This window comes from Mesoplodon bidens (genome assembly GCF_964165515.1).
Source record: "Mesoplodon bidens genome assembly, chromosome: 5".
Lineage (NCBI taxonomy): Eukaryota > Metazoa > Chordata > Mammalia > Artiodactyla > Ziphiidae > Mesoplodon > Mesoplodon bidens.
Window position 1 is genome coordinate 69,385,854 of NC_138161.1, and position 19,556 is coordinate 69,405,409.

Genomic DNA, 19,556 nt, shown 5'->3' on the forward strand with positions numbered 1-19,556 from the left:
TTAGCAAGTTGCTTTTACATAATAGAATACCTCTGGCTTCATGATCTGCATTGAATAGTGAATCTATAACGACAGACAGCCTCCCGGGCTATAGAGAATGTGAGGGTGCTGGCATGCGCCCCAGAGATCTGGAGCTTTTTAAAGCTGAGGGTGTAATGTGGCAAGGACTGTTCTCCCTGTTATTTTCCAGAATTGTATGACTCTTTTTTTTTTTTTTTTTTTTTTTTTTTTTTGCGGTACGCGGGCTTCTCACTGTTGTGGCCTCTCCCATCGCGGAGCACAGGCTCCGGATGCGCAGGCCCAGCGGCCATGGCTCACAGGCCCAGCCGCTCCGCGGCACATGGGATCCTCCCGGACCAGGGCACGAACCCACGTCCCCTGCATCGGCAGGCAGACTCTCAACCACTGCGCCACCAGGGAAGCCCTGTATGACTCTTTATGTCTAGGCTGCTGGTGATGCTGGGTGAGGTTAAGTGAAGAGAGGAGCTTGTGAGTGTGGTGTGTTAGAGGGACAGCGAGGCAGAAGGGAGCCCGGACCCCTGTACACACCTCTGATTAATGGTAGATCTGGGCTGACTGCCCCAGGGTCCCGAGAAGGGTGGTCAACAACCGGGTGCTCTAGGCTTGCGGGAAGCAGAGGGTTAGTGTAAATCCCTGCTGGGACTCTCCTTGCCAGGGGATTCTGGAAGATTTGGGCTTTTCCTGGCTGCTTTGATGGGCCTGGCTGGGGAAGGAGGTGCTCCTGGGAAGGAGGTACTTGTGGGAAGGTGGTCCACTTGGGTCGCTGCGAGTCCAGGGAGCTTGTGGGGTGGAGGGAAGCAAACACCTCTGGCCAGGACCTGAGAGGCCCGAGCTCTAGTCCGAGCTCTGCAACTTGACCTACTGTGTGTGACCTTGGTAAGTAAGGTAACTTCTCTGAGCCTCAGTTTCCTCATCTGTAGGATGAGGCTAGTGCCCACTCATCAGGTTATTGTGAGGGGCAAATGGGCACAAAACCCGGAAGGACCGTCCTCCGTGTGCTGTGTGGCCCGTTGGTTGCTGTGCTGATGGGTGATCATTCGAGGTTTTGATGCTGGATGTGTGTACGTGTACATTTCTTCCTGCCTGCATGTGCTGTTTTGCCTGATTGCCGGCAGGGCACTGGAGAGGAAGAGGTGGTGCCGTTTCTTCTGTTGCCCTTGCTCTGCGATTTGTCTCACTAATGGTGCTAATACAGATAATTATCATGATTGTGTACTGTGTGCCAAGCATTATGTTAGGTTCTCTATGTACTTTTCTCCCCCTCCTTTAATCCTCAGCCAGCCCCGCAAGGCGGATATCAGTATTATCTTCTCCACTTTATAGGCAGGGAAATGACACTCGTAACATCTGAGATCATTTAGCTATAAGTGATAGTGCCTGGCTTTGACCCCAGGTCTGTCTGACTCCAGAAGCAGTGCTCTTTCTGTGGTGTCAGAGGGGTGTGGGGAAACCACAAAGGGAGGAGAGGAGCACGAGCCTCCAGGCTGCAGGGCCATTTATCTGGTGGGCCCTGAACAGGGCAGACACCTGTTAGGAGAGCACTGCAGGGAGTCTGGCAGGTGAGGGGGAGAAACCAGTGCCCTCGACCTCATTGCCCGCAACCGTGGTGGAGGGTGGAGGTGAGGACTTCCGTGCCAGGCACCCTGAGTGGGCTCTGCAGAGCGCCTTGCACTCTGATGGGGGAAGGGGCTCGGGGTGGAGGGGGCTGCTTCTCTGATGGAGGGCCCAGTGTTCTGAGGCGGGTGTAGTACTATGACAGGGGCTGGAGGCTGGGGGGACCGGTACTTTGATGGCAGAGGGGGGCACTGACTCTGACGCAGGCAGGACCTGGCTTTGGGGGCCTGTATTCCCCAGCAGTAGAGGAAGGGAGCCGTCCTTCCTGGCAGTGTTCTGCCCTGCACCCAGGCAAAGGTTTTATGGATCTCAGCCCAGCCCATGGGGTAGCTCAGCCCTGATGTAAATGCTGTTAAGGCTGGGGCAGAAGGAAAACAATTATTGGGGGAAAGTCAGAAGGAGTTTGCATAGGGCACAAAGGGGATTTTTTTTCTCTCCTCTACCTCCAAAGGGAAAGCCTTAGAATATAAAGAGCCTGCGGAACCCGGGAACAGTTCCATGGCTGGCTCCGAAGGTGGCTGGCTTCCTTCTCAAACATTGCCCTATCCCCCTTGAGGGCTTGACAAAGCAGAGAGTTTGTGCATTATTAACGTTGTTATAGTTGCCTTAGTTATTGTTGTTATCAACGTTTGTGGGTTGTGCCTTATGAAGTCTGCAGGAAGGCTCTTGGCAAGGAGACCCAAGGCTTACTGGAGCTGTATCTTAAGGAAAGGAAGGGAGCGCGCACACTGGAAAGGTTAAAATCGACTGAAGTGGAGGAGAAAGGAGAATGTTAAGTGGCTGGAGGAGAGTCCCCTTGGGGTTAGGGGAGGGAGGAAAGGGCCTCGCTCCCTTTGCCCCTGTGGTTGCTTGCTAAGGTGAGGGTCTGTCTAAGGCCAGACACAAGGGCCTTTCCCCCTCCTCTCTCAGGGATCTTACACTGAGCATTGTAGCTCTTTGCACACCAAAGTCCCCTGGTTCCCCCTGGATCTACCTATCCTATTTTCCTCTTGTTCCCAAAGTTTCAAATCCTCTCCCTGCAAATCCTGCCTCTCCAGTGCCCACAAATATCCATGCAGCTCCCCATCTTAGGTGGAGACAGCCCATCCTTCTCCCGACCCTGTGGCCGCCTGTGCTGCCCCCTGCGTGGGGTGTGCTTCTTTCTGCAGCCTGGCTTCCGGCCGCCCTCCCATCACCAGAATGCTCTCGGAACATCCCTGGGGACTTGGCCCTGACCTTTGCCTGCAAATCACACCTGATTTCCTGTGTGTCTCCTCCCTGGTCTGTGTTGACCAGGTACCAGGTCTGTGGTACCTCCTACCTTCTTCCCACTGTTCTCCTGGTCCTTCCTCCTCCTCCTCAGCTGAGGGGTTTCCTGCCTTCTCCCTCTGGACCCCGACCCCTGAGACTTCATTGACATCGAGGCTCACTCTCCAGCCTGGAGGACACCTGCATTGGGGCGTCTTGTCCACATGTCTGCACCTAAGCTTATCACCTTCCTCAACATAAGACAGAAGCCTCTTCTGCTGCTGCTGCTTCCCAGTTCTTCCAGTTTTGGTTCTTGTTCCATTTCTGAGCACAGAATCCTTGGGTCACTTTAGCCTCTACTCTCTTCCTTCCTTGCTTACATATGAATAGTCATTGAGTTCTGTTGTTTTTCCCTTGAGGCTCTTGGATTGACCCATTTCTCTCCACTTGGGCAGCCACCCAGCAGGTCCCTTCACCTCCAGCCTTCTGATGACTGTCCAGTCTGAGATGGGGCCAGAAGGGGCTCTTGAGCCAGGCTTTCAAGACCCCACCCTCCACCCCAGCCTGGCCCCATCTGCCCTCTCCCACCACTCTCCAGCCCAGACCCTCTCTGCCTGCCCTGGGTCTGTCTGGTTTCTGTGGTCCCTCTGGGTCTCCTGAGAGCTGTCATGGACTCACCTTGTAACATGCTCCCAGCAGGGTACCTCTGCAAAGCTCAAGAGTGTGGCAGCCAGTGTGTTTGTCATGTTTATTATGCTGGACAGACATCTCCTAAGGGCTTTCAAGGGGCCAGGTGCTCCTAGTCTAGGGGGTGGAATAGGGATGAGACGAGATGAGGAGGAGATGGACCCTCCATAAAGGGTTCTTAACCAGGCCGGCTGCAGACCGTGAGTTTAAGCCCCAGCATCATTGTATTTCTGAGAGCTGAAGTTCTCTGCTGTGTGAGGGTAAACACTGGCTCAGAGGCTTTGGTGGCTGGCTGAAAAGTGGTTTGTTTACTCTGAGAGTGGCTGTTGGTTAGATGACCTGAGGGATTTGCCGGGCTTTCTAGGAAGGAAGCTGTGGATAAGCCTTGAAACTTGGTGCTCTTGTGGTTTTTGCTGTAGACACTTTGCTGTCTTTGTCGCTTGGCCCAGCTGCACCCTGCTGTGCTACCCAGGCAGGTGGGCACTGGGCCTGCCCTCCCTTTCCCTTTCCCGCTCCCCAGTCCAGAAGTGCAGGTGCCGGCCAGTCTCAGGAGAGCTGGTTTTCGGGTCAGAGTCCTGAGGCACTGGGCAAGGGTAATTGTTTTTCTTGACTGGCCAGGCTATTTGAGGATTTAAAACAGCAGTGTCAACATGTTTTTCCAACAGATTCTTTTGTTTTTTTCCTTTAACCATGTGCACTGTGTTATGGACCTTTTAGTCTGAAGTGCATTAGCTCCCTGGGAGCAATGGAATAACGTGATAATAAGGTGGAATGAACTTTTTGGTGAGCTCTCAAGGTCGCCGCATGAGGGCAGGGGGTCCTCAGGCATCGTGCGCTGCCCTGCTGGGGCAGAATAAGGGAGAAATCATTCCTGGACAACTCCTCCTGATGGTTTTACCCTGGGGAGAAGAGTAAAGTTGCATCCAATGGCAGATTATATTTAGAAACACTAAAATATGGCCACATTTCCATCTTCTACTCTGCTGAGATGGAAATTTGTATTATATATTATGGTAACTGATCCTATTAGAGTGCTTTATGATTTATAAAGCATTTTCGATAAGTTACCCCATTTCATCCTCACAGCTGTCCCATGAGGGAGGTATCATTTTCTCCACGTCAGATGCGAAGCACTAAGCGTCTAAAAGATTGAGTGATGTTGCCTGGGCATCTTAGCTATTGAGTGGTAGAGCTCAGACTCAATGCGAGACTTCTGGCTACAAAGAGGCAGTGGCATGAGAGGGCCTGGGGTCAAACAGAGAGACTGGGGTTCAGATGCTGGACCTGCTTCTTATTAGCTGTGTGACTTCCGTCAGATTATTTAACTGATCTATAAGATCAAGCATATAGGATAATCTGTAGTTGCCTCTTCTTATTGACCATGTTCCTCTGTCCTCTGTCCTTGTTCCATTCTGGGCTGGTTGCTCCGTGGGGTCAGGACATTTGTTCTGGGACCTCTCTTCACCATCAACATGGTACTTCTTGCCTCTCTCCTCTGTTGGATCCTTTGTTTCCTAGGTTCCATGTCTTTCTCATTTTTTATTTATTTCTTGTTTTGGTAGAGCATGAGTTCCAGTCACTTCCTGAGAATAGGGAATTTGGTGGTAAATTTTTCACGTCTGAGACCTTAAGTCTGTCTGAGTCAATCTCTACTCACAATTGACAGGTAGTTTGGCTGGTTATAGAATTCCAGTTGGAAATCATGTTACTTGGGAATTGTGGAGGCAATGCTTCATTGTCTTTTGGTGTGCTGATGAAATGTCCTATGCCAGTTCTGACCCCTGATCTTTTGTGTGTGGTGGTTTTCTTGTTTTGTTTTTTTTGTTTCCCTTTGGAACTTTCAGAATCTCCTCTTTGTCAGCAGAGTTCTGAAAATTTTCAGTGATGTACTTGGTGAGAGTCTTTTTTTTATTGGTGATGTTGGGCTCTCTCCCCTGGAAACTCAACATCCTTCAGTTCTGGGATATTTTCTTGAATTATTTTCCATGATAATTTCTTTTCCTCTGTTTTCTTCTTTTTCTTTAGTTCCTTTAATTTGGCTCTTGCATGTAGTGAATACCTATTATTTGTCTTATCTTGTTCTTCTGCTTTTTATTTCTTGATCTTTTTGTTTTATTTCATAGGAGTTTTTTCAGTTCTACCTTCAGCCCTATTGAACTTTTTTATTTCTGAGAGGATTTTATTTTCTAAGAGGTTTTCATCATTCTCTTTGACTATTCCTTTTTCATAACATTCTATTCTTGTCTTATGGATGCACCATTTTATTTCTCTGAGAATAACAATTTTAGTTGTTTTCTTCTGTTCTTTTTAGGTTTCATCTTTCCATTGTTTTGTTCTCATCTCTGTCTTTGTGTTGAGGGCCTCCCTCAGACGTCTGGTGAATCTTGGTTATCTGTGTGTAATGAAGATCAAGATATAGGCTGTGGGTTGCAGACTCTTGAGTGTGGGGAGGGGGTGGAGGGCACTTGTTTACTGGGAGGGCCTCACAGTGGGTATTTGAATGGGAATTCAGCTGTTTCATTGGAAGAGTCTCCAAATCACTATCTTTTGGTTGTTTTTCTTATGCTCCTCAGTTAACCTAGAGAAAAATTCTCTAACCTGCTTGGGGGGATCAGATTGGCAACATTCTGGAAAAGGGAAGGGAGATGCTGGTGGGTAGGGGCTTAGGGGAGATGGGTGATCTCAAGTTTCAGTTTGTCCATACTCCCTCCCACCTTTGCCTGGTGTCTCCTGGCAGAGCTTTTCCTATTCAATCTTTGTTTTCTGCTGGCTAGGCAGGGGGCTGTTTGGTCTGGGTGAGGGGATCTGCTGTGTGACAGCTCTTTGTTCAAACATGTAACAACCTCCCCTTCCCCTGCTTTCAGCCCACCTCTCTTCATGCCTGCGGAGGTGCCTGGTACTTCTAGGGCCCAAGGTTTTTAGGGTTTTCTCTGGGAGAATTGGCTTGTTTCTTGTTGGCTGATCTCCTGAGATCATTGGCTAAGTGGGGAAAGTGGAAAACCCCTCACCCATCCATTCCCATCCTAAATGGGATCACATTAAGAGGTGATCGTACTTCTCTGTGGACTTGGGGCTTTGGTGCTTCTAGGTGGGATGGAGTTTTCACATTGCTCCAGTGTGTGGTGTTTGGGTGCAGTGTAGGGTACAGACATTGACCTCCCAGAGAGGTCTTGATTGAAAGGGTGGCAAGAATGTCCATGCAGCATGCTTATGTACCTGTGCAGTCCATATGGCTTCATAAAAAAGATGAAGGGTGAGCTGGCGACTGGGAGTGGTCCGGAAGAGTCCCTGTGGGAGGGGGGCAATTTGGAGAGGGGATGAGGCAAAAGGCAGGTGTAGAGTTGAGAGAAGGAGGGGTGAGCCTTATCCCTCCCAAGGCAACTGTGCCTAGAGGCAGCACATCTGGGGCACCCCTTCTTGCTCAGGCCCAGCCGGGACCTGAGACTCACGGTCCTTGGCTCCTTGATCCCCAGGTGGTCCTGCCGACGTGGCTGTCCTCTACAAAGTTCTCCTCACTCGTCGAGAGAATCTCTGACCCCAAGGACTTGAAAAAACTTCTCAGGACCCGGAATAACGTACTGGTGCTTTACTCCAAATCTGGTGAGTGCCCCTCCTGGCCTTGGGGCCATCGTCAGGGATGCGGCGGGATAGAAAGGAAGGAGTGGGGACAGAAGTGGAAGGCAGAGACCCCGGGACTAAAAACCGCTCAGGGAAGGTCCGTCAGAAGATTCAGGGGTGTTAGTTCTGCTGCTTTTGGATCCCTAAGAGGGCGTTTCAGTTCCCTTTTACCAGTGTTTCTTAGGAAAAGCCCTCTGGAGTCCCTCAGTACCTCAGGAGGGAGAGGACGTGTGTGTGAAGGAGACAGAGGACAGTGACCACCCGGCATGGACGCTCTGGCTCTCTGGACAGCACGGCCAGCCCTGCCAGGGCGTGCTTCTCCAGAGCTGTTGATTAATTGACTGGGCCAACCTGTCGCCAGCTGAATTGGTCCCAGGCTTGGGGGCACACACCCAGGCTGGCAACCCTGGCCCTGCCTGGCCCCAGTCTGTCCCGCTCTGGGGTCAGAACGAGAGACTGAGTTTGGAGTGGGCTCCACGCTCCGGACAGGGTGGCTTCAGTGGGGGTAGGACTAGTGGTTTGCCTCTTCTGACCTTGAAGCTGGCGAGGGCATCACAGATGGAGAGAGGTTTGCTCAGTTCTTGGCCGCGACTTTGAATGTCTGACTGTTGATGCTGTTCCAGCAGAGTTAAGTGTTTTCGCTGCTCCTAAGGATGCCAAGTATTCTGTGCCCTGAAGAAATAGTAGCCAGTGGCTGGGCTGGTTCCGGGCAGAGCTCTCCCTGGCAGCTCATCCTCGACTCCCATTGGCATGGGGGACTGATGGATGTTTTGGACATGTCCCTCCTGAAGCCTGCATCCTCCAAGCACCCGGGCACATGCTGCTCTTTGCCCTTCTGAGGGCCTGGCACACACTCCCTGGGGTGGTTGTTGGGAGCCCAGCGTGTGACTAGCATTCCTTCTGAGGCAGGGGAAAAGCAGAGTTGCTCCTGAGGCCTGGGGTCTAGGGCCCTGGACAAGCATGGCTCAGCCCCCTTGGCTGCTCCCGAGCTGGGGGGTCGTCAGTGCCCTCCAGGGACTCACTCACTTCCTTCCCTGGGTAGGTCCTCTCACATAAGCTCATCTTCTTAGAAGGACTGACAGGAACTTGTGTGACACGCTCTCATTTGCTGCTTTGCTGTGAGGTTGCGGGTAATGTCCAGTCGAGGGAGGAATTGGAGTTGAGGGAGAATAGCTGCCTGATCTGAGGTCTACCAGCCAGTGGGCGGTAGAGCTGGTCCCGCTGCTGCCTCCGCCTCGCTTCCTATGCTGGAGCGCGTGGAGAAATGTTCTGAGTCTGCAGCGACAGGAGGCTCGCCACCAGGAAAGGATTCGGAAAGGAGAGAGTGGGAAGGCGAGGGGTCCAGACCAGGGCTTGCAGGGGCCGGAGGCAGGGCTGGGGGCACTCTTGTTTTCTCCTGGGCCCTCACCCAGCCTCTGTCTCTGCCTCTTGGTGGTGGAACTCTCAGTGCTGCCCGTGTGCCCGGCTCCTCCCTGCTTTGGACCGCTGGTCGCAGGCCGGGTGATTTTGCCTCCCTCTGGTCGCAGGCCGGGTGATTTTGCCTCCCTGCCTCTTGCCCAGCCCTGCCCCTGAGACTGGGGACCTCCAGGGGCTTTGGGAGCAGCGCCAGTAACTGGCTTCTCTCCCCCCGCCACCCCTTCCAACCAGTGCCTCCCCTTCCAAGGCTGAAAGGCAGGGTTGGGAGGGCCTTCACATGGCTCTACATTCCCTCCCCTGCCTCCCAGAGCCCAGCTGGAAGGGTGGGGGGCGGCTTTTCCCACCTCGGCTGTGCCCCCTCCTCCTGTGGGCCTGGGGGGGTTCCTGGGAGGGCCTCCTGCAGGTGGCTCCGTGCACGGCTCTTGCAGCATGCTTTCTGTTGGCTGCATGAAAGGCTCAGCATGCTTTGTGTTCACAAACAGCTTCCGTTAGCCACACTAGAAAAGGAGATCTGAGGAAGCAGATAGTTCACATATCATTTCTGCTTGGCTTTGGAACGTCTCCTGTGGTTTCTGGGGGAAGGCGGCAGGCAGCCTGCGCTCTCCATAGTGTCTGCGTGGAGGACCTTTCCAGGGAGCTCACAGGGGTGATGGGGCAAGGGGACAGCCTGGCCACAGCCACCCAGCAGTGGACCACTGCAGGCTGGCAGCATGGAAATCCTGGCCACAGAGGCTCCGTTTCTAAGCGCCCGCCCTCCTAGTTTCCAGGGGCTTTGCCCAAAGCCTCTTCCTTTCTCATGTTCATCCGCCCGGCCCCAAGGCATAGTCCACGGTCCTGCAGTTGTCCCCCAAGGTACTGCCAGTGCTGGGAAAGAGGGCCGTGAAAGTGACTTGGGTACATTTAGTATCGGTCCATCAGAGACTAGTGTCACACGTAAACCTCATTAAATCACCACGTTGTACCAAGTCCCTAGGTGAGTGTGTGACGCACAAGTGAAGGAAGGGTCTGGTCCCTCCCTTGTCAGCTCCCAGGTTGGGCACCAGGGCAGACCAGCGTGGAATCAGCAGACTCAGTCCCCGCTTAGTTATAGAATTGTAATTGTTCAGTTATAGAATTTTTAAAATGTGTCCCAGAATGGTAATGAGTCAGAGATTCTACTGGAAGTTGAGGGCCGAGAGATTCTTGGAAGAGTGAGATGTGAGGTGTGGCTAGAAGGCGGGTTAGGGTTAGGGTTAGGGTTAGAGTTAGAGTTAGAGTTAGAGTTCTGCATCTGTGAGGATTCCGGGAGCAGAACTTTCTGAGAAGAGCTGGGCTGTTCTTACAGAACCGTTGCCACAGGGACAGCGTTCTAACTGGTGCTCAGGACCTCACCTCTAGGACTGGTCTCCGTCCTTCCCTGCCCCTGAGGGGAAGATGGCAGGGGAGGCCATGGTGCACTTGGGTACAGATGTTTAATTTTTTGTTTTTTCACAGAGGCTGCAGCTGAAAGTCATCTCAGGTTATTGTCTACTGTGGCCCAGGCAGTGAAAGGACAAGGCACCATCTGCTGGGTGGACTGTGGGTATGTCCTGGGGACGTGGGGTATGGTGGCTGGAGGGCCGAGTGTGGGCTTTGGTGGGTGGGGTGGGAACTGTTCCTGATTGATACTCTGGGAGAGGGGATGTGATGGAGAGATGGCTGCAGAAGGACCCCCACTGGCCCAGCAATGCTGCAGGACCGCTGTGGGCTGGAGGAGGGGCAGGTGTGGCTCCCGCTTCTGTCTTTCCATCCCCACCCCTCTTCTTCCCTCTTCCGTAGTGCTTTTACCTTTTACTTTGTTGTCATGTGTCACTTGATTTTGCCTTCTCAGTGGGTGGCAGAGGGGGCCTTGGTGCCCAAAGAGCCAAGATGATTTTCAGGGCCACTCGGGGGGCTTGCTTATTGGGTGGGGGGTCTGCAGCAAGAACTGCGGGCTTTGCCTGTAGCCCAGGTCTTAATAGAGGTCTCCAGTGCCCACGGTGCAAAAGCGGTGGAGCCAGCTGATGACCTGTCTGTTGCCTTGGCTCCCAAGGTGGCTCCATTAGATGTGTCAGTCCTGGACAGGTGGCTCAGTCCTTCCGGCTCTCTCCTCTGGCCTGCGTCCCTACCCCCACGTGTCCTGATGATGATGCTGTGAGCTACTTCTCCTCCTGCCTCGCCTGCCCCTCCCAGAGACTTCCTTGTCGGTGTTGCGGTGGCAGAATCAAGCGCCGGCCCGCAGGAGGGAGAGCTGCTTCTGAGTGTGGCGAAGGGGGCTCTTGCTCGAATTCCTCTGATGCTTTTGAGTTTGGGAGTTTTGAGTCCACGGTGTGCTCAGCTTCCCTTTCCTTTCAGTCATTAGGAGTAATTGCTACATCTCCCTGTGTTCAGTGCTTTTGCTGCTGGGATTTCTATACACACACCTTTTGTCACATAATTAGCTCCCAGTTGGGCATAGATCGGCAAAAACAGAGCAAAGACACATAGACAGTGAAACATACGGAAAAGGTCGAGAAGAACAGGTTTATTCTTTGCGCGTTTGTTGAGCACTGGCTGCACGCGAGGCACTGTGCGGCACTTGGTGGATGCCAGTATTTACATGTCCTTTTGACCAAGGACAGGAGGTGTTTCCAGAGCTGCTGAGTGCAGCCACTCCTCACCTGGACTTGGGGTTTATCGGGAGTTTGGGCTTGGGAAGAGGAGAGGAGAGGAGCATAGGCGGTATTTCAGTCTTGTTAGTACGGGGATGAGGTGGGCTCTCCTGGGAAAAGAGGCAGTTCTTTTCCTGCATGGCCCATAAAGGTCTTTGTAACCTTTACTGTCTCTGTCCTTGCCCGAGTCACAAGCCCTGCTACTACCCTGTGGGTTCAGTGAGCTTTTATGGGCTCCACTCCAGTGCAGTCTTCTTCCTCTTCATTCTGAGTTCTAAGTGGCTATTTTGCAAATGAACTTCTGGGACACACAGTTTTATAAGTTGATAGCCTCAAGCTGGTCCTGCCCATCGTTGGAGAGAATTGAAGGAGATTCATATTTTGACAAAGCACTGAATGAGACCAGGAGAAGAAGTCTTAGCCAGTCGGTGTTTGCTGTAGGGTGTGTGTGTGTGTGTGTGTGTTTGTGTTTGTGTATGTGCACGCATGTACACACACACGTGCCTGTCTGGCCTCACGCCTCCCAACTGATTCAAACACCAGCGAAATGGAACAGACGGCTCACTAGACAGTTGGCGAGATTGTGGCTGTTGGTTACTTCTAGTTCATAGTTGGTCTAGAAGTGTTCTTATCTTCCAGCTGTGTCTCTGTCTCCCGTATTTTACCAGGCGTGATCTGTGTGACTGGCAAAGTACTAAAGCCTATCAGAGGGGACAGGGTGCTTTGGAATCTCCATACCCGAAGACGACATCAGTCCTGCCAAGCTGACAGAGCCTCATCACAGGGAGTTCTCATCAGGCTTGTAGGTGGCAGAAGTGGGCAGAAGAGCTTCGTTTAGCTGCGCCATCCATCTGGGTCCGTTCAGCAGACATTCCCGAGCACTCACTCTGTGCTTTATAAATTTATTTATTTTATTTATTTTTGGCTGTTGCAGCACACGGGCTCAGTAGTTGTGGCTCGCCAGCTCTAGAGCACAAGCTCAGCAGTTGTGGCACACGGGCTTAGCTGCTCCGTGGCATGTGGGATCTTCCGGGACCAGGGCTCGAACCCCTGTCCCCTGCATTGGCAGGCAGACTCTCAACCACTGCGCCACCAGGGAAGCCCCTCACTCTGTGCTTTGAGGTACACACATGGCTAAGTGTCCTCGAGGAGCGCAGTGTGCAAGGAGGAGAGGAAGCAGACACCTAGCCAGGTGATTACAGTCACTTCGTTCTGCCTGGAAAGGTTGAGGAAAACTTCACAGAGGAGGTCGAATTCAAATCTGGGGCAAAGACCTCAGAGTAGCAGGTCTTTAAAGTGCCCTGGCTTTCCCTGCAGGCAGTTCCCTGTGGTGTGGGCCCCTCGGGTCATCTGGCCGATGGGTATGGAGATGATAGTCCCGTTCTGCTCCCTGGACAGGCAGGACTTTATGGGGCCGGGGTTAGTATGTGAAGACAGACCAAGAAGAATAGAATTCAGGACTCACTTGGAGACATGCTATCTGGAATCAATAAAAGTGCAAATGGGAGAAATAACCCTGTGACTTTTTTTTTTTTTTTTTTTTGCGGTACGCTGGCTTCTCATTGTTGTTGCCTCTCCCGCCGTGGAGCACAGGCTCCGGACGCTCAGGCTCAGCGGCCATGGCTCACAGGCCCAGCCGCTCCGTGGCATGTGGGATCTTCCCGGACCGGGGCATGAACCCGTGTCCCCTGCATCGGCAGGCGGACTCTAAACCACTGCACCACCAGGGAAGCCCCAATCCTGTGACTTTTGATGTTCTAAAATGAAAATCTAGGGGGGCACCTTAGAGCTTAAAAGCGGCAATCTTAAGACAAAAGGATTGACTGTTCACATAATTGCTACTCAATTTATGCCTCTAAGAGGAAGTATAAACTGCAATATTAAATAGCTTTTAAAAGTTTAGATGGGTAGGTGGATTATGGAGCTATCATGGATGATGTTGGAAGCAGGAATACCTGGGTTCAAGTTTGAAGTCAGAGGCAGGATACAGCTAAATCTTCCCAGAACAGCCAAAGGGATAGAACTTGGAGCTCTGGTCCATGCAGGCCACCCTGGGTGGCAGTTCACGGATCACCGTTGCACAGAGAGATCCCCAAGGACGTGAGCTGGTTCTGCCCGTCTGCTCAGCCACTCCTGCTCTGAGACTTCTGAATGTGCCCCGTTAATTAAGGGAACCCACCGTGTGCACTCCGGGCCCTGTGATGACAGCCCTCAGCTGTTGTCCTAAACGCGCTCAGTCTGTGTTTATGAGTCTGAATGAGACGCCCTGGGATGGGCAGAAGTGCTCTGGTGGGTGCTCTCTGCGGGAGAGTGAGCAGGGAAACGGCAGGTGGGCGGCCAGAGCACAGCTGCCCTCGAGTAGGCCCTGCTGTGTATGGTTCCCCACTTCTGCTTCCTGCCCTGCCAGTGAAGGGTCAGAGGTGGGAATGGGCATGCCAGGGCTTGGGGTGGGTGATGGCCCCTCTGCTTTCCCCCCTTAAAAGGCAGGTGAAGGGGGCAGAGGGCATCCTAGGGGGAGAGAAGACCGTGCTCCGGGGTGAGGCGTCTGTAGAGGTGTGTGCAGTAAACACAGGCCCCAGTTGAGGGGTCAGCTCCACTACTTACTAGCCCCATGACCCTGGACAGGTCGGTTACCCTGAGTCTGTTTCCTCATCTGTGAAATGGAACAATAATACATATTCTGCCTTCTTACCAGGTCTGTGTTGAAGATCTTTGTAGAATAGAATTTAATGTGAGATCCCATTCTACTCTTGTTGTTTTTCATCTGGGCCAGATTGTCAGGACATTCCAAGAAGCTGGAGGGAGGGAAATGGTGTGTTTGTCTTCAAGAGCTTTTCCTTGTGTGAGGACCCCTTGGTCATTGTGAGGATGCTCCTGAAGAAACTTCTGGGTGTGAGAGTCAGCCCCAGTGCACAGGGTGTTTTGCTTTGGCCCTTAAGAACTATGCAGTGCTGTGGAACTTGTAGGACTGCAGGTCAGGAGGCCTGGCTCTGAGTCCAGGCTCTGACAGCAAATAGCTGTGGGGCCTTTGGCAAGTCACTGCCCCTCTCTGGGCTTCAGTTTGCTGTTGTGTGAAATATGGAGTTGAATCTTCCAAGTTGCTCTCACCCCTGCGTAGCCTGGTTCAGAGTGTTCCAGAAGCTGCCAGGCTCATACGTGTGTACACATACGTGCTCGTGTGTATGCATGTGTATACAGACCCATGTATTCATGTAAATGTGTGGGAGGGGTGTGTCTTCCAGTCTTTGTGTCTCTCCCCACCCTGGGTGTCTGCCTCATACGTCTCTCCGGTCCCTCCCTCTCAGCATCTCTCCTCTCTCCCCCTTTGCTCCCTCTCCCTTAATAGTTTCTGTTGCTCCTTCCCTTCTCGGGTCCCTGCCTCCCCCATTCTTTTGGTCTTTTTCCTCCTCTCTTCTGTGTGTAGATATTTCTTCTCTTTTTCTTGCTTTTCTGGCGCTTTCCTCCCAGCTCCTGCCTGCGTGCCGGCAGGCACACACACCCCTCTCTGTTGGGCCCCAGGCCTCCGTAACCTGTTGCTCTGAAGTGTCCGTAGGGTTTTTGGCTTCTGTCCCGGGATTTGTCAGCTCTCCCTTCCCCTCACTCCACCTCCTGGCTCAGATCTCAGCAGCCATGCTTGGGTTGGCTGGTGGTAGTTGTCCAGCTCTTAAGTGGGTTGAGTGTGAGGGAGTTGGTATTCCCCACGTGCCCTGCAGCCTGGCATCGGGGCTCGGCCTTGGCATGGAGGGCTGCTTTCTGGGCGGCGGAGCTGGAGCCAGCAGGCGGGAGCCGTGCCCGGGGTGCTAATTCCTGGGGCTGGTTCTCACGGGGCTGAGGCTGCCTGATGGGGCGCCTGCTGCCTTCTTTCCCTGAGGGTTTAAGGTCATTACCTTACCACCTGCTCTCATTCTCCCATCTGCTTTCTTTCCCCTGGAGCAGTGCTGGCTTCCCAGATCCAAGATGTGGGGCCTGCCAGGGCAGGCATAACATATTTTGAAGCCCATGTTTTTTTTTTTTTTTTTTTTTGCGGTATGTGGGGCTTGCGCTGTTGTGGCCTCTCCTGTTGCAGAGCACAGGCTCTGGACGCGCAGGCTCAACGGCCATGGCTCACGGGCCCAGCCGCTCCGCGGCATGTGGGATCTTCCCGGACCGGGGCACGAACCCGTGTCCCCTGCATCGGCAGGCGGGCTCTCAACCACTGCGCCACCAGGGAAGCCCGAAGCCCATGTTTTTTTCCAAAAATTATTCGAACTTAGCATTTGCTCCTTTACATGTAAGCGTGTTGAAATTACCATGGGATAAAGCAGGCTTCCAGAAGAGGCGCCATGTTTTGTGTCGTGGCTTCAGACACCTTGTGGCACACTGCTGTGCCCTCGTGGGGGTGACGTGTCCCCCTAGAATTGCTGGGCTGGAGAGGCAGGTGGAGGATGAGAAGGCACGCTCTTCTTTCTCGTATTCCCATCACTTTCATGAACTCTGCTACATAATTCATGATTGATCATGTGCCTTCTTGAGGTTGGCACCAAGAAGACAGCCAGACTCCTGTTGTGGGAGTCCCTTCATCATCAGGGCTGTGACCAGCCATCCAGGTCTGGGCAAGTTGAAGGCCCAGCTGTTCTAGGCTGTTCTCTGTCTCCTGCCTTTGTCCTCCAGCTACCTCCTTCCACATTGTCCTCTGCATGGGGCACCTTGCAGGCATGCTGACGGTGTTGTTTTGCTCACTCGCTCCTTATCTTGCATTTCCTTCATGTCTCTGAAGTGGGGGCACGTCCCAACTCTCCTCTGCTACCCACCCTCTGGGGTCACAGGTCATCTACTCAGAATCCTGTATTAGACCCGAGCAGATGGAAGAAAGGGATTTACCCCTTCTTTGATGGGGAAAGGGACCCCAGGAAGGCTGAGTTGGCCAAGGCACACAGTGTCCAAGACAGGCTGGGGGCCTTGCCTCTGGTCCTCAGTGTAGTCTGCTTTTTACCCGCTGCCGGAGGCGGCCCAGTCTCCACCATCTGTCCTGGCTTCTGGCTCCTGGTCCATCCGTCAGGATACAGGCAGCCTGCCTTGATATTTTAGAAAGACTTGACCCTGTAGGGGAATAGAAAGCTCCATCCAGCTCATACGGACAACTCCCGCATTTTGCAGCTCGGGGAACCAAGGGCCCTGCCAGAGGTCACAGGTTGGCTAGCGGCAGAGCCAGATCTAGAAGCCATCAGTCACTCCAGTTGACAGCGACTCCAGGGAGGGTTTGATACTTAGGCTGCGACTTCTCAAAGTCGAGTACCTCCCCTTCCCGAGCCTCTAGCACCTTATTTCTTCTCTTCTTCCTACTCTCACCCCCCACCTTCCATCCCTGGGTCTGACTTCCAGGAGCGTGAGTTGCCAGTCTCTTGAATGCACGTGTACATATAGTAAACACAGCACCACGTACCTGCAGCCACTCTGCACTGCTGGCCAGCAACCCACAACGAAGTCAAACGAAAACGCCCATGTGTATGTGTCTGTCTGGGCCAGGGATGGGGAGGGAAGTGTGAAAAGGCCTCAGTGACCTTTCACATTCTCTGTAGAGGAGAGCCCAGGGAGGTGGGGGAGGAGGGGATGTAGCAGGTCATGGGTGAGTAAACGGGCAGAGGGTGTTGAGGCTCCAGCCTCCCCAGCAGAGAAGGCTGGTTCCTGCAGGACAGTCGGGGGTGGCAGACGAGGGCCTCTGCATGGCCAGTCCACTCTCTGTGGTTGTCCCCTCCCTCCATCCCCGGCAGAGCAGCTCATTTTCCTGCCCACTGCCTTTGTCTTCTCCCCCCAGAGCCTCGGTCACTGGCTAGGGAAGGGCGGCAGCACAATTAATTGTGCAGAATCTATCAACCCAAATCCTTTTAAGTCCCTGAGCTTGGGTAATTTCTCCCCTTCCTGAACTCATGACTTTTATTGTCCTGTGCAATTAGTGCGCTCTCTCGCCCTCCCCTCCCCCTCCCCTCCCCCTCCCCCTCCCTCCCTCCCTCCCTCTCTCTCTCTCTGACAGAATCGTAGGAGGGAGAGCCAATCTGAGAGCGCACTGTCAGGAATTTTCACCTGGCAGGACTCCTGGAGCTCAATAGGCAGAGCCCAGAGAGCCAGCAGTGAGCGCCTCATCCCAGCGCAACAGCCGGCATCATTCACTCACTCACTCAGGCTATTTATAGAGCGCCTGCTATGTGCCGGCAGCTGTTGTAACCCTGGGGAACTAGCTATGAACAAAACAAAGCCCTCGGCTTGGTGGAGCAAACCTTTCTGATGGGGGATGACAGTGGACATGCTGGTCAGGTGTGGAGACAGCGGGGAAGGGCGTGTGACTGTGCTGGATGAGGGGGGCTGAGGCTCTGGGGTCTGTGCCAGAGATGCTCGGAGAGGACGGGAAGCTGGCTCCCCACCTACCCCTCTGAGGGTGTGTGCGTGTGCGTGTGCATGTGTGTGCGTGTGTGTGTGTGTGTAGGGGGCAGGGAAGAGGAGAGAATCCTCGGAGAGTGTCCTATAACTTAAGGAGGGGAGAGGGTTGCACAGAGTCTGCCACAAGGAATCCTGTGGCAGAGACAAGAGATGTGGTCACTGGACAGCCGTGGGGGCCGTAGGCTGCGGGCTGGATGTGCTCTCGGGGAGCCTCCGTGCCCCTCCAGCTTCACCCAGTCTCTTTGGAATGTTGCTCCTAATCCTGGCCTGGGCTCACCGGGATAGTGAGACTTTTCCATGGAGTGGGTTCCCGCACAGCCGGCAGGGATTGGGGTTGCAATGATGGGCCCCATCGCTCCTCTCTCTGCTTTGTAAAGTCATAGGCAGAGGCTGCCAGCCAGGCTCAACGGAGGAGAGAGCTGGCATGGGGCTGCCTTGCAGTCTGGGTGCCCCTGCTGGATGCTAGCATGGGGCGAGGGGGACCGTGGGCACCTGGACCTGGTTCCTGCTGCAGCCACTATTTGTTTTCACATTTGGGTGGATGGTGGGTGGTCACAGAAACAGTTGCACGCAGCAGAACAAAGCCGGACAGGGAAAGTGCCAAGGGAACAGTTATAAACATCCAAGTCGAGCCCTCCTGTCTCCCCTGGGGCAGGGAAACGGCGCCTCAGATGCAGTTGTCACACACAGACCCTCTGCCTGTCAGTGTGGCTTCTCCACAGAGTGCCCTCAGGACAGGGCAGACCGAACTGTAATCGCCACCGTCAGTGGAGGTGAGCCCGGCAACCTCACAGGGCTCTAGGGTAAGAGTTCAGCCACTGGCTGCGTGGGCTGCCCTTATAGGGCCTCCTGATGCACGCTCTCAGCCCTTCTGGGTCCCCTCCGCAGCCCAGCTTATCCCTTCTCTCTGGACTCCCTATCTCAGAAGGCCCTTTCCAGCCTGAGGGAGAGGTCACAGCCTTTCCTTTCTAAGTTCTTCGTGTGTTTCTTTTTCTTTTTCTTTTTTTTTTTTTGTGGTATGCGGGCCTCTCACTGCTACGGCCTCTCCCGTTGCGGAGCACAGGCTCTGGACGCGCAGGCCCAGTGGCCATGGCTCAAGGGCCCAGCCGCTCCGCGGCATGTGGGATCTTCCCGGACCGGGGCACGAACCTGCGCCCCCTGCATTGGCAGGCGGACTCTCAACCACTGCGCCACCAAGGAAGCCCTTTTGTGTGTTTCTTTAGTCCCCTGTTTGCTGGGGGTGCCGATGGGGGTGCTGGAAGCTGCAGCGGCTGCAGTGATGGCCACCACAGGTAGGGCTACGCAGGGAGGGAAGGCTCTGGGCCTGGGCTGGGCTGGGGGGCCCCTGGGAGTGGCTGACACTCTCCCTCTCCGACCCACACACCTGTCCCGCAAGACATGCTTCTTGAACTGCAAATTGCACATTTACACTTAAAATGAGGTCCCATCATTTTGCTTGTCCATCGATGAGTGTGGCTTTTAGAATTGAGCTGAATGGTGTAATTAGTCCATCTGCTGTGGGGCTGGTGCTCAGCTGTGTGAAGCTGGTGGCTGTCGAAGGTGCTGAGGTAGGTAAACAGGTGGGAGCCGACAGGACTTCCCTCAGGTGGCTGTCATCCCTGGCAGAACAAGGTTTCTCATGTGGTGTAGTCACCGGGGACCAGTGGGGGTGGGTGTGGGCTGAGATGCCCTCGCTGAGTCCATTGAGATGTGGGGAAGGCTCCTGCAGTGAGGAGCAGGGCCCTGCGGGCACGGTAGCTGCTGCCTCTGGCTGGCTGTTGGGCAGACCTGGCTGAATGTGGTGAGGTGTGGTGGGGAGGCCGTGAGAGCAGGTGAGGTCTCTGGGGCGCCAGCATAGGGCACAGGGGAAGCCGAACCTCGTGGAGGGTGCAGAGATGTCGGGGAGAGGAG

General features: G+C 53.8%; 1 protein-coding gene across 1 annotated transcript in view; it reads left to right on the plus strand.

Moving 5' to 3' along the window:
• PDIA5 (protein disulfide isomerase family A member 5) overlaps positions 1 to 19,556 on the plus strand; it is a 94,420-nt gene that overhangs the window by 14,698 nt on the left and 60,166 nt on the right. The window contains exons 2-3 of the mRNA XM_081235640.1: positions 7,023 to 7,149; positions 10,057 to 10,144. Coding sequence (XP_081091766.1) covers positions 7,023 to 7,149; positions 10,057 to 10,144 — 215 coding nt within the window. The remainder of the gene's footprint in view (positions 1 to 7,022; positions 7,150 to 10,056; positions 10,145 to 19,556) is intronic.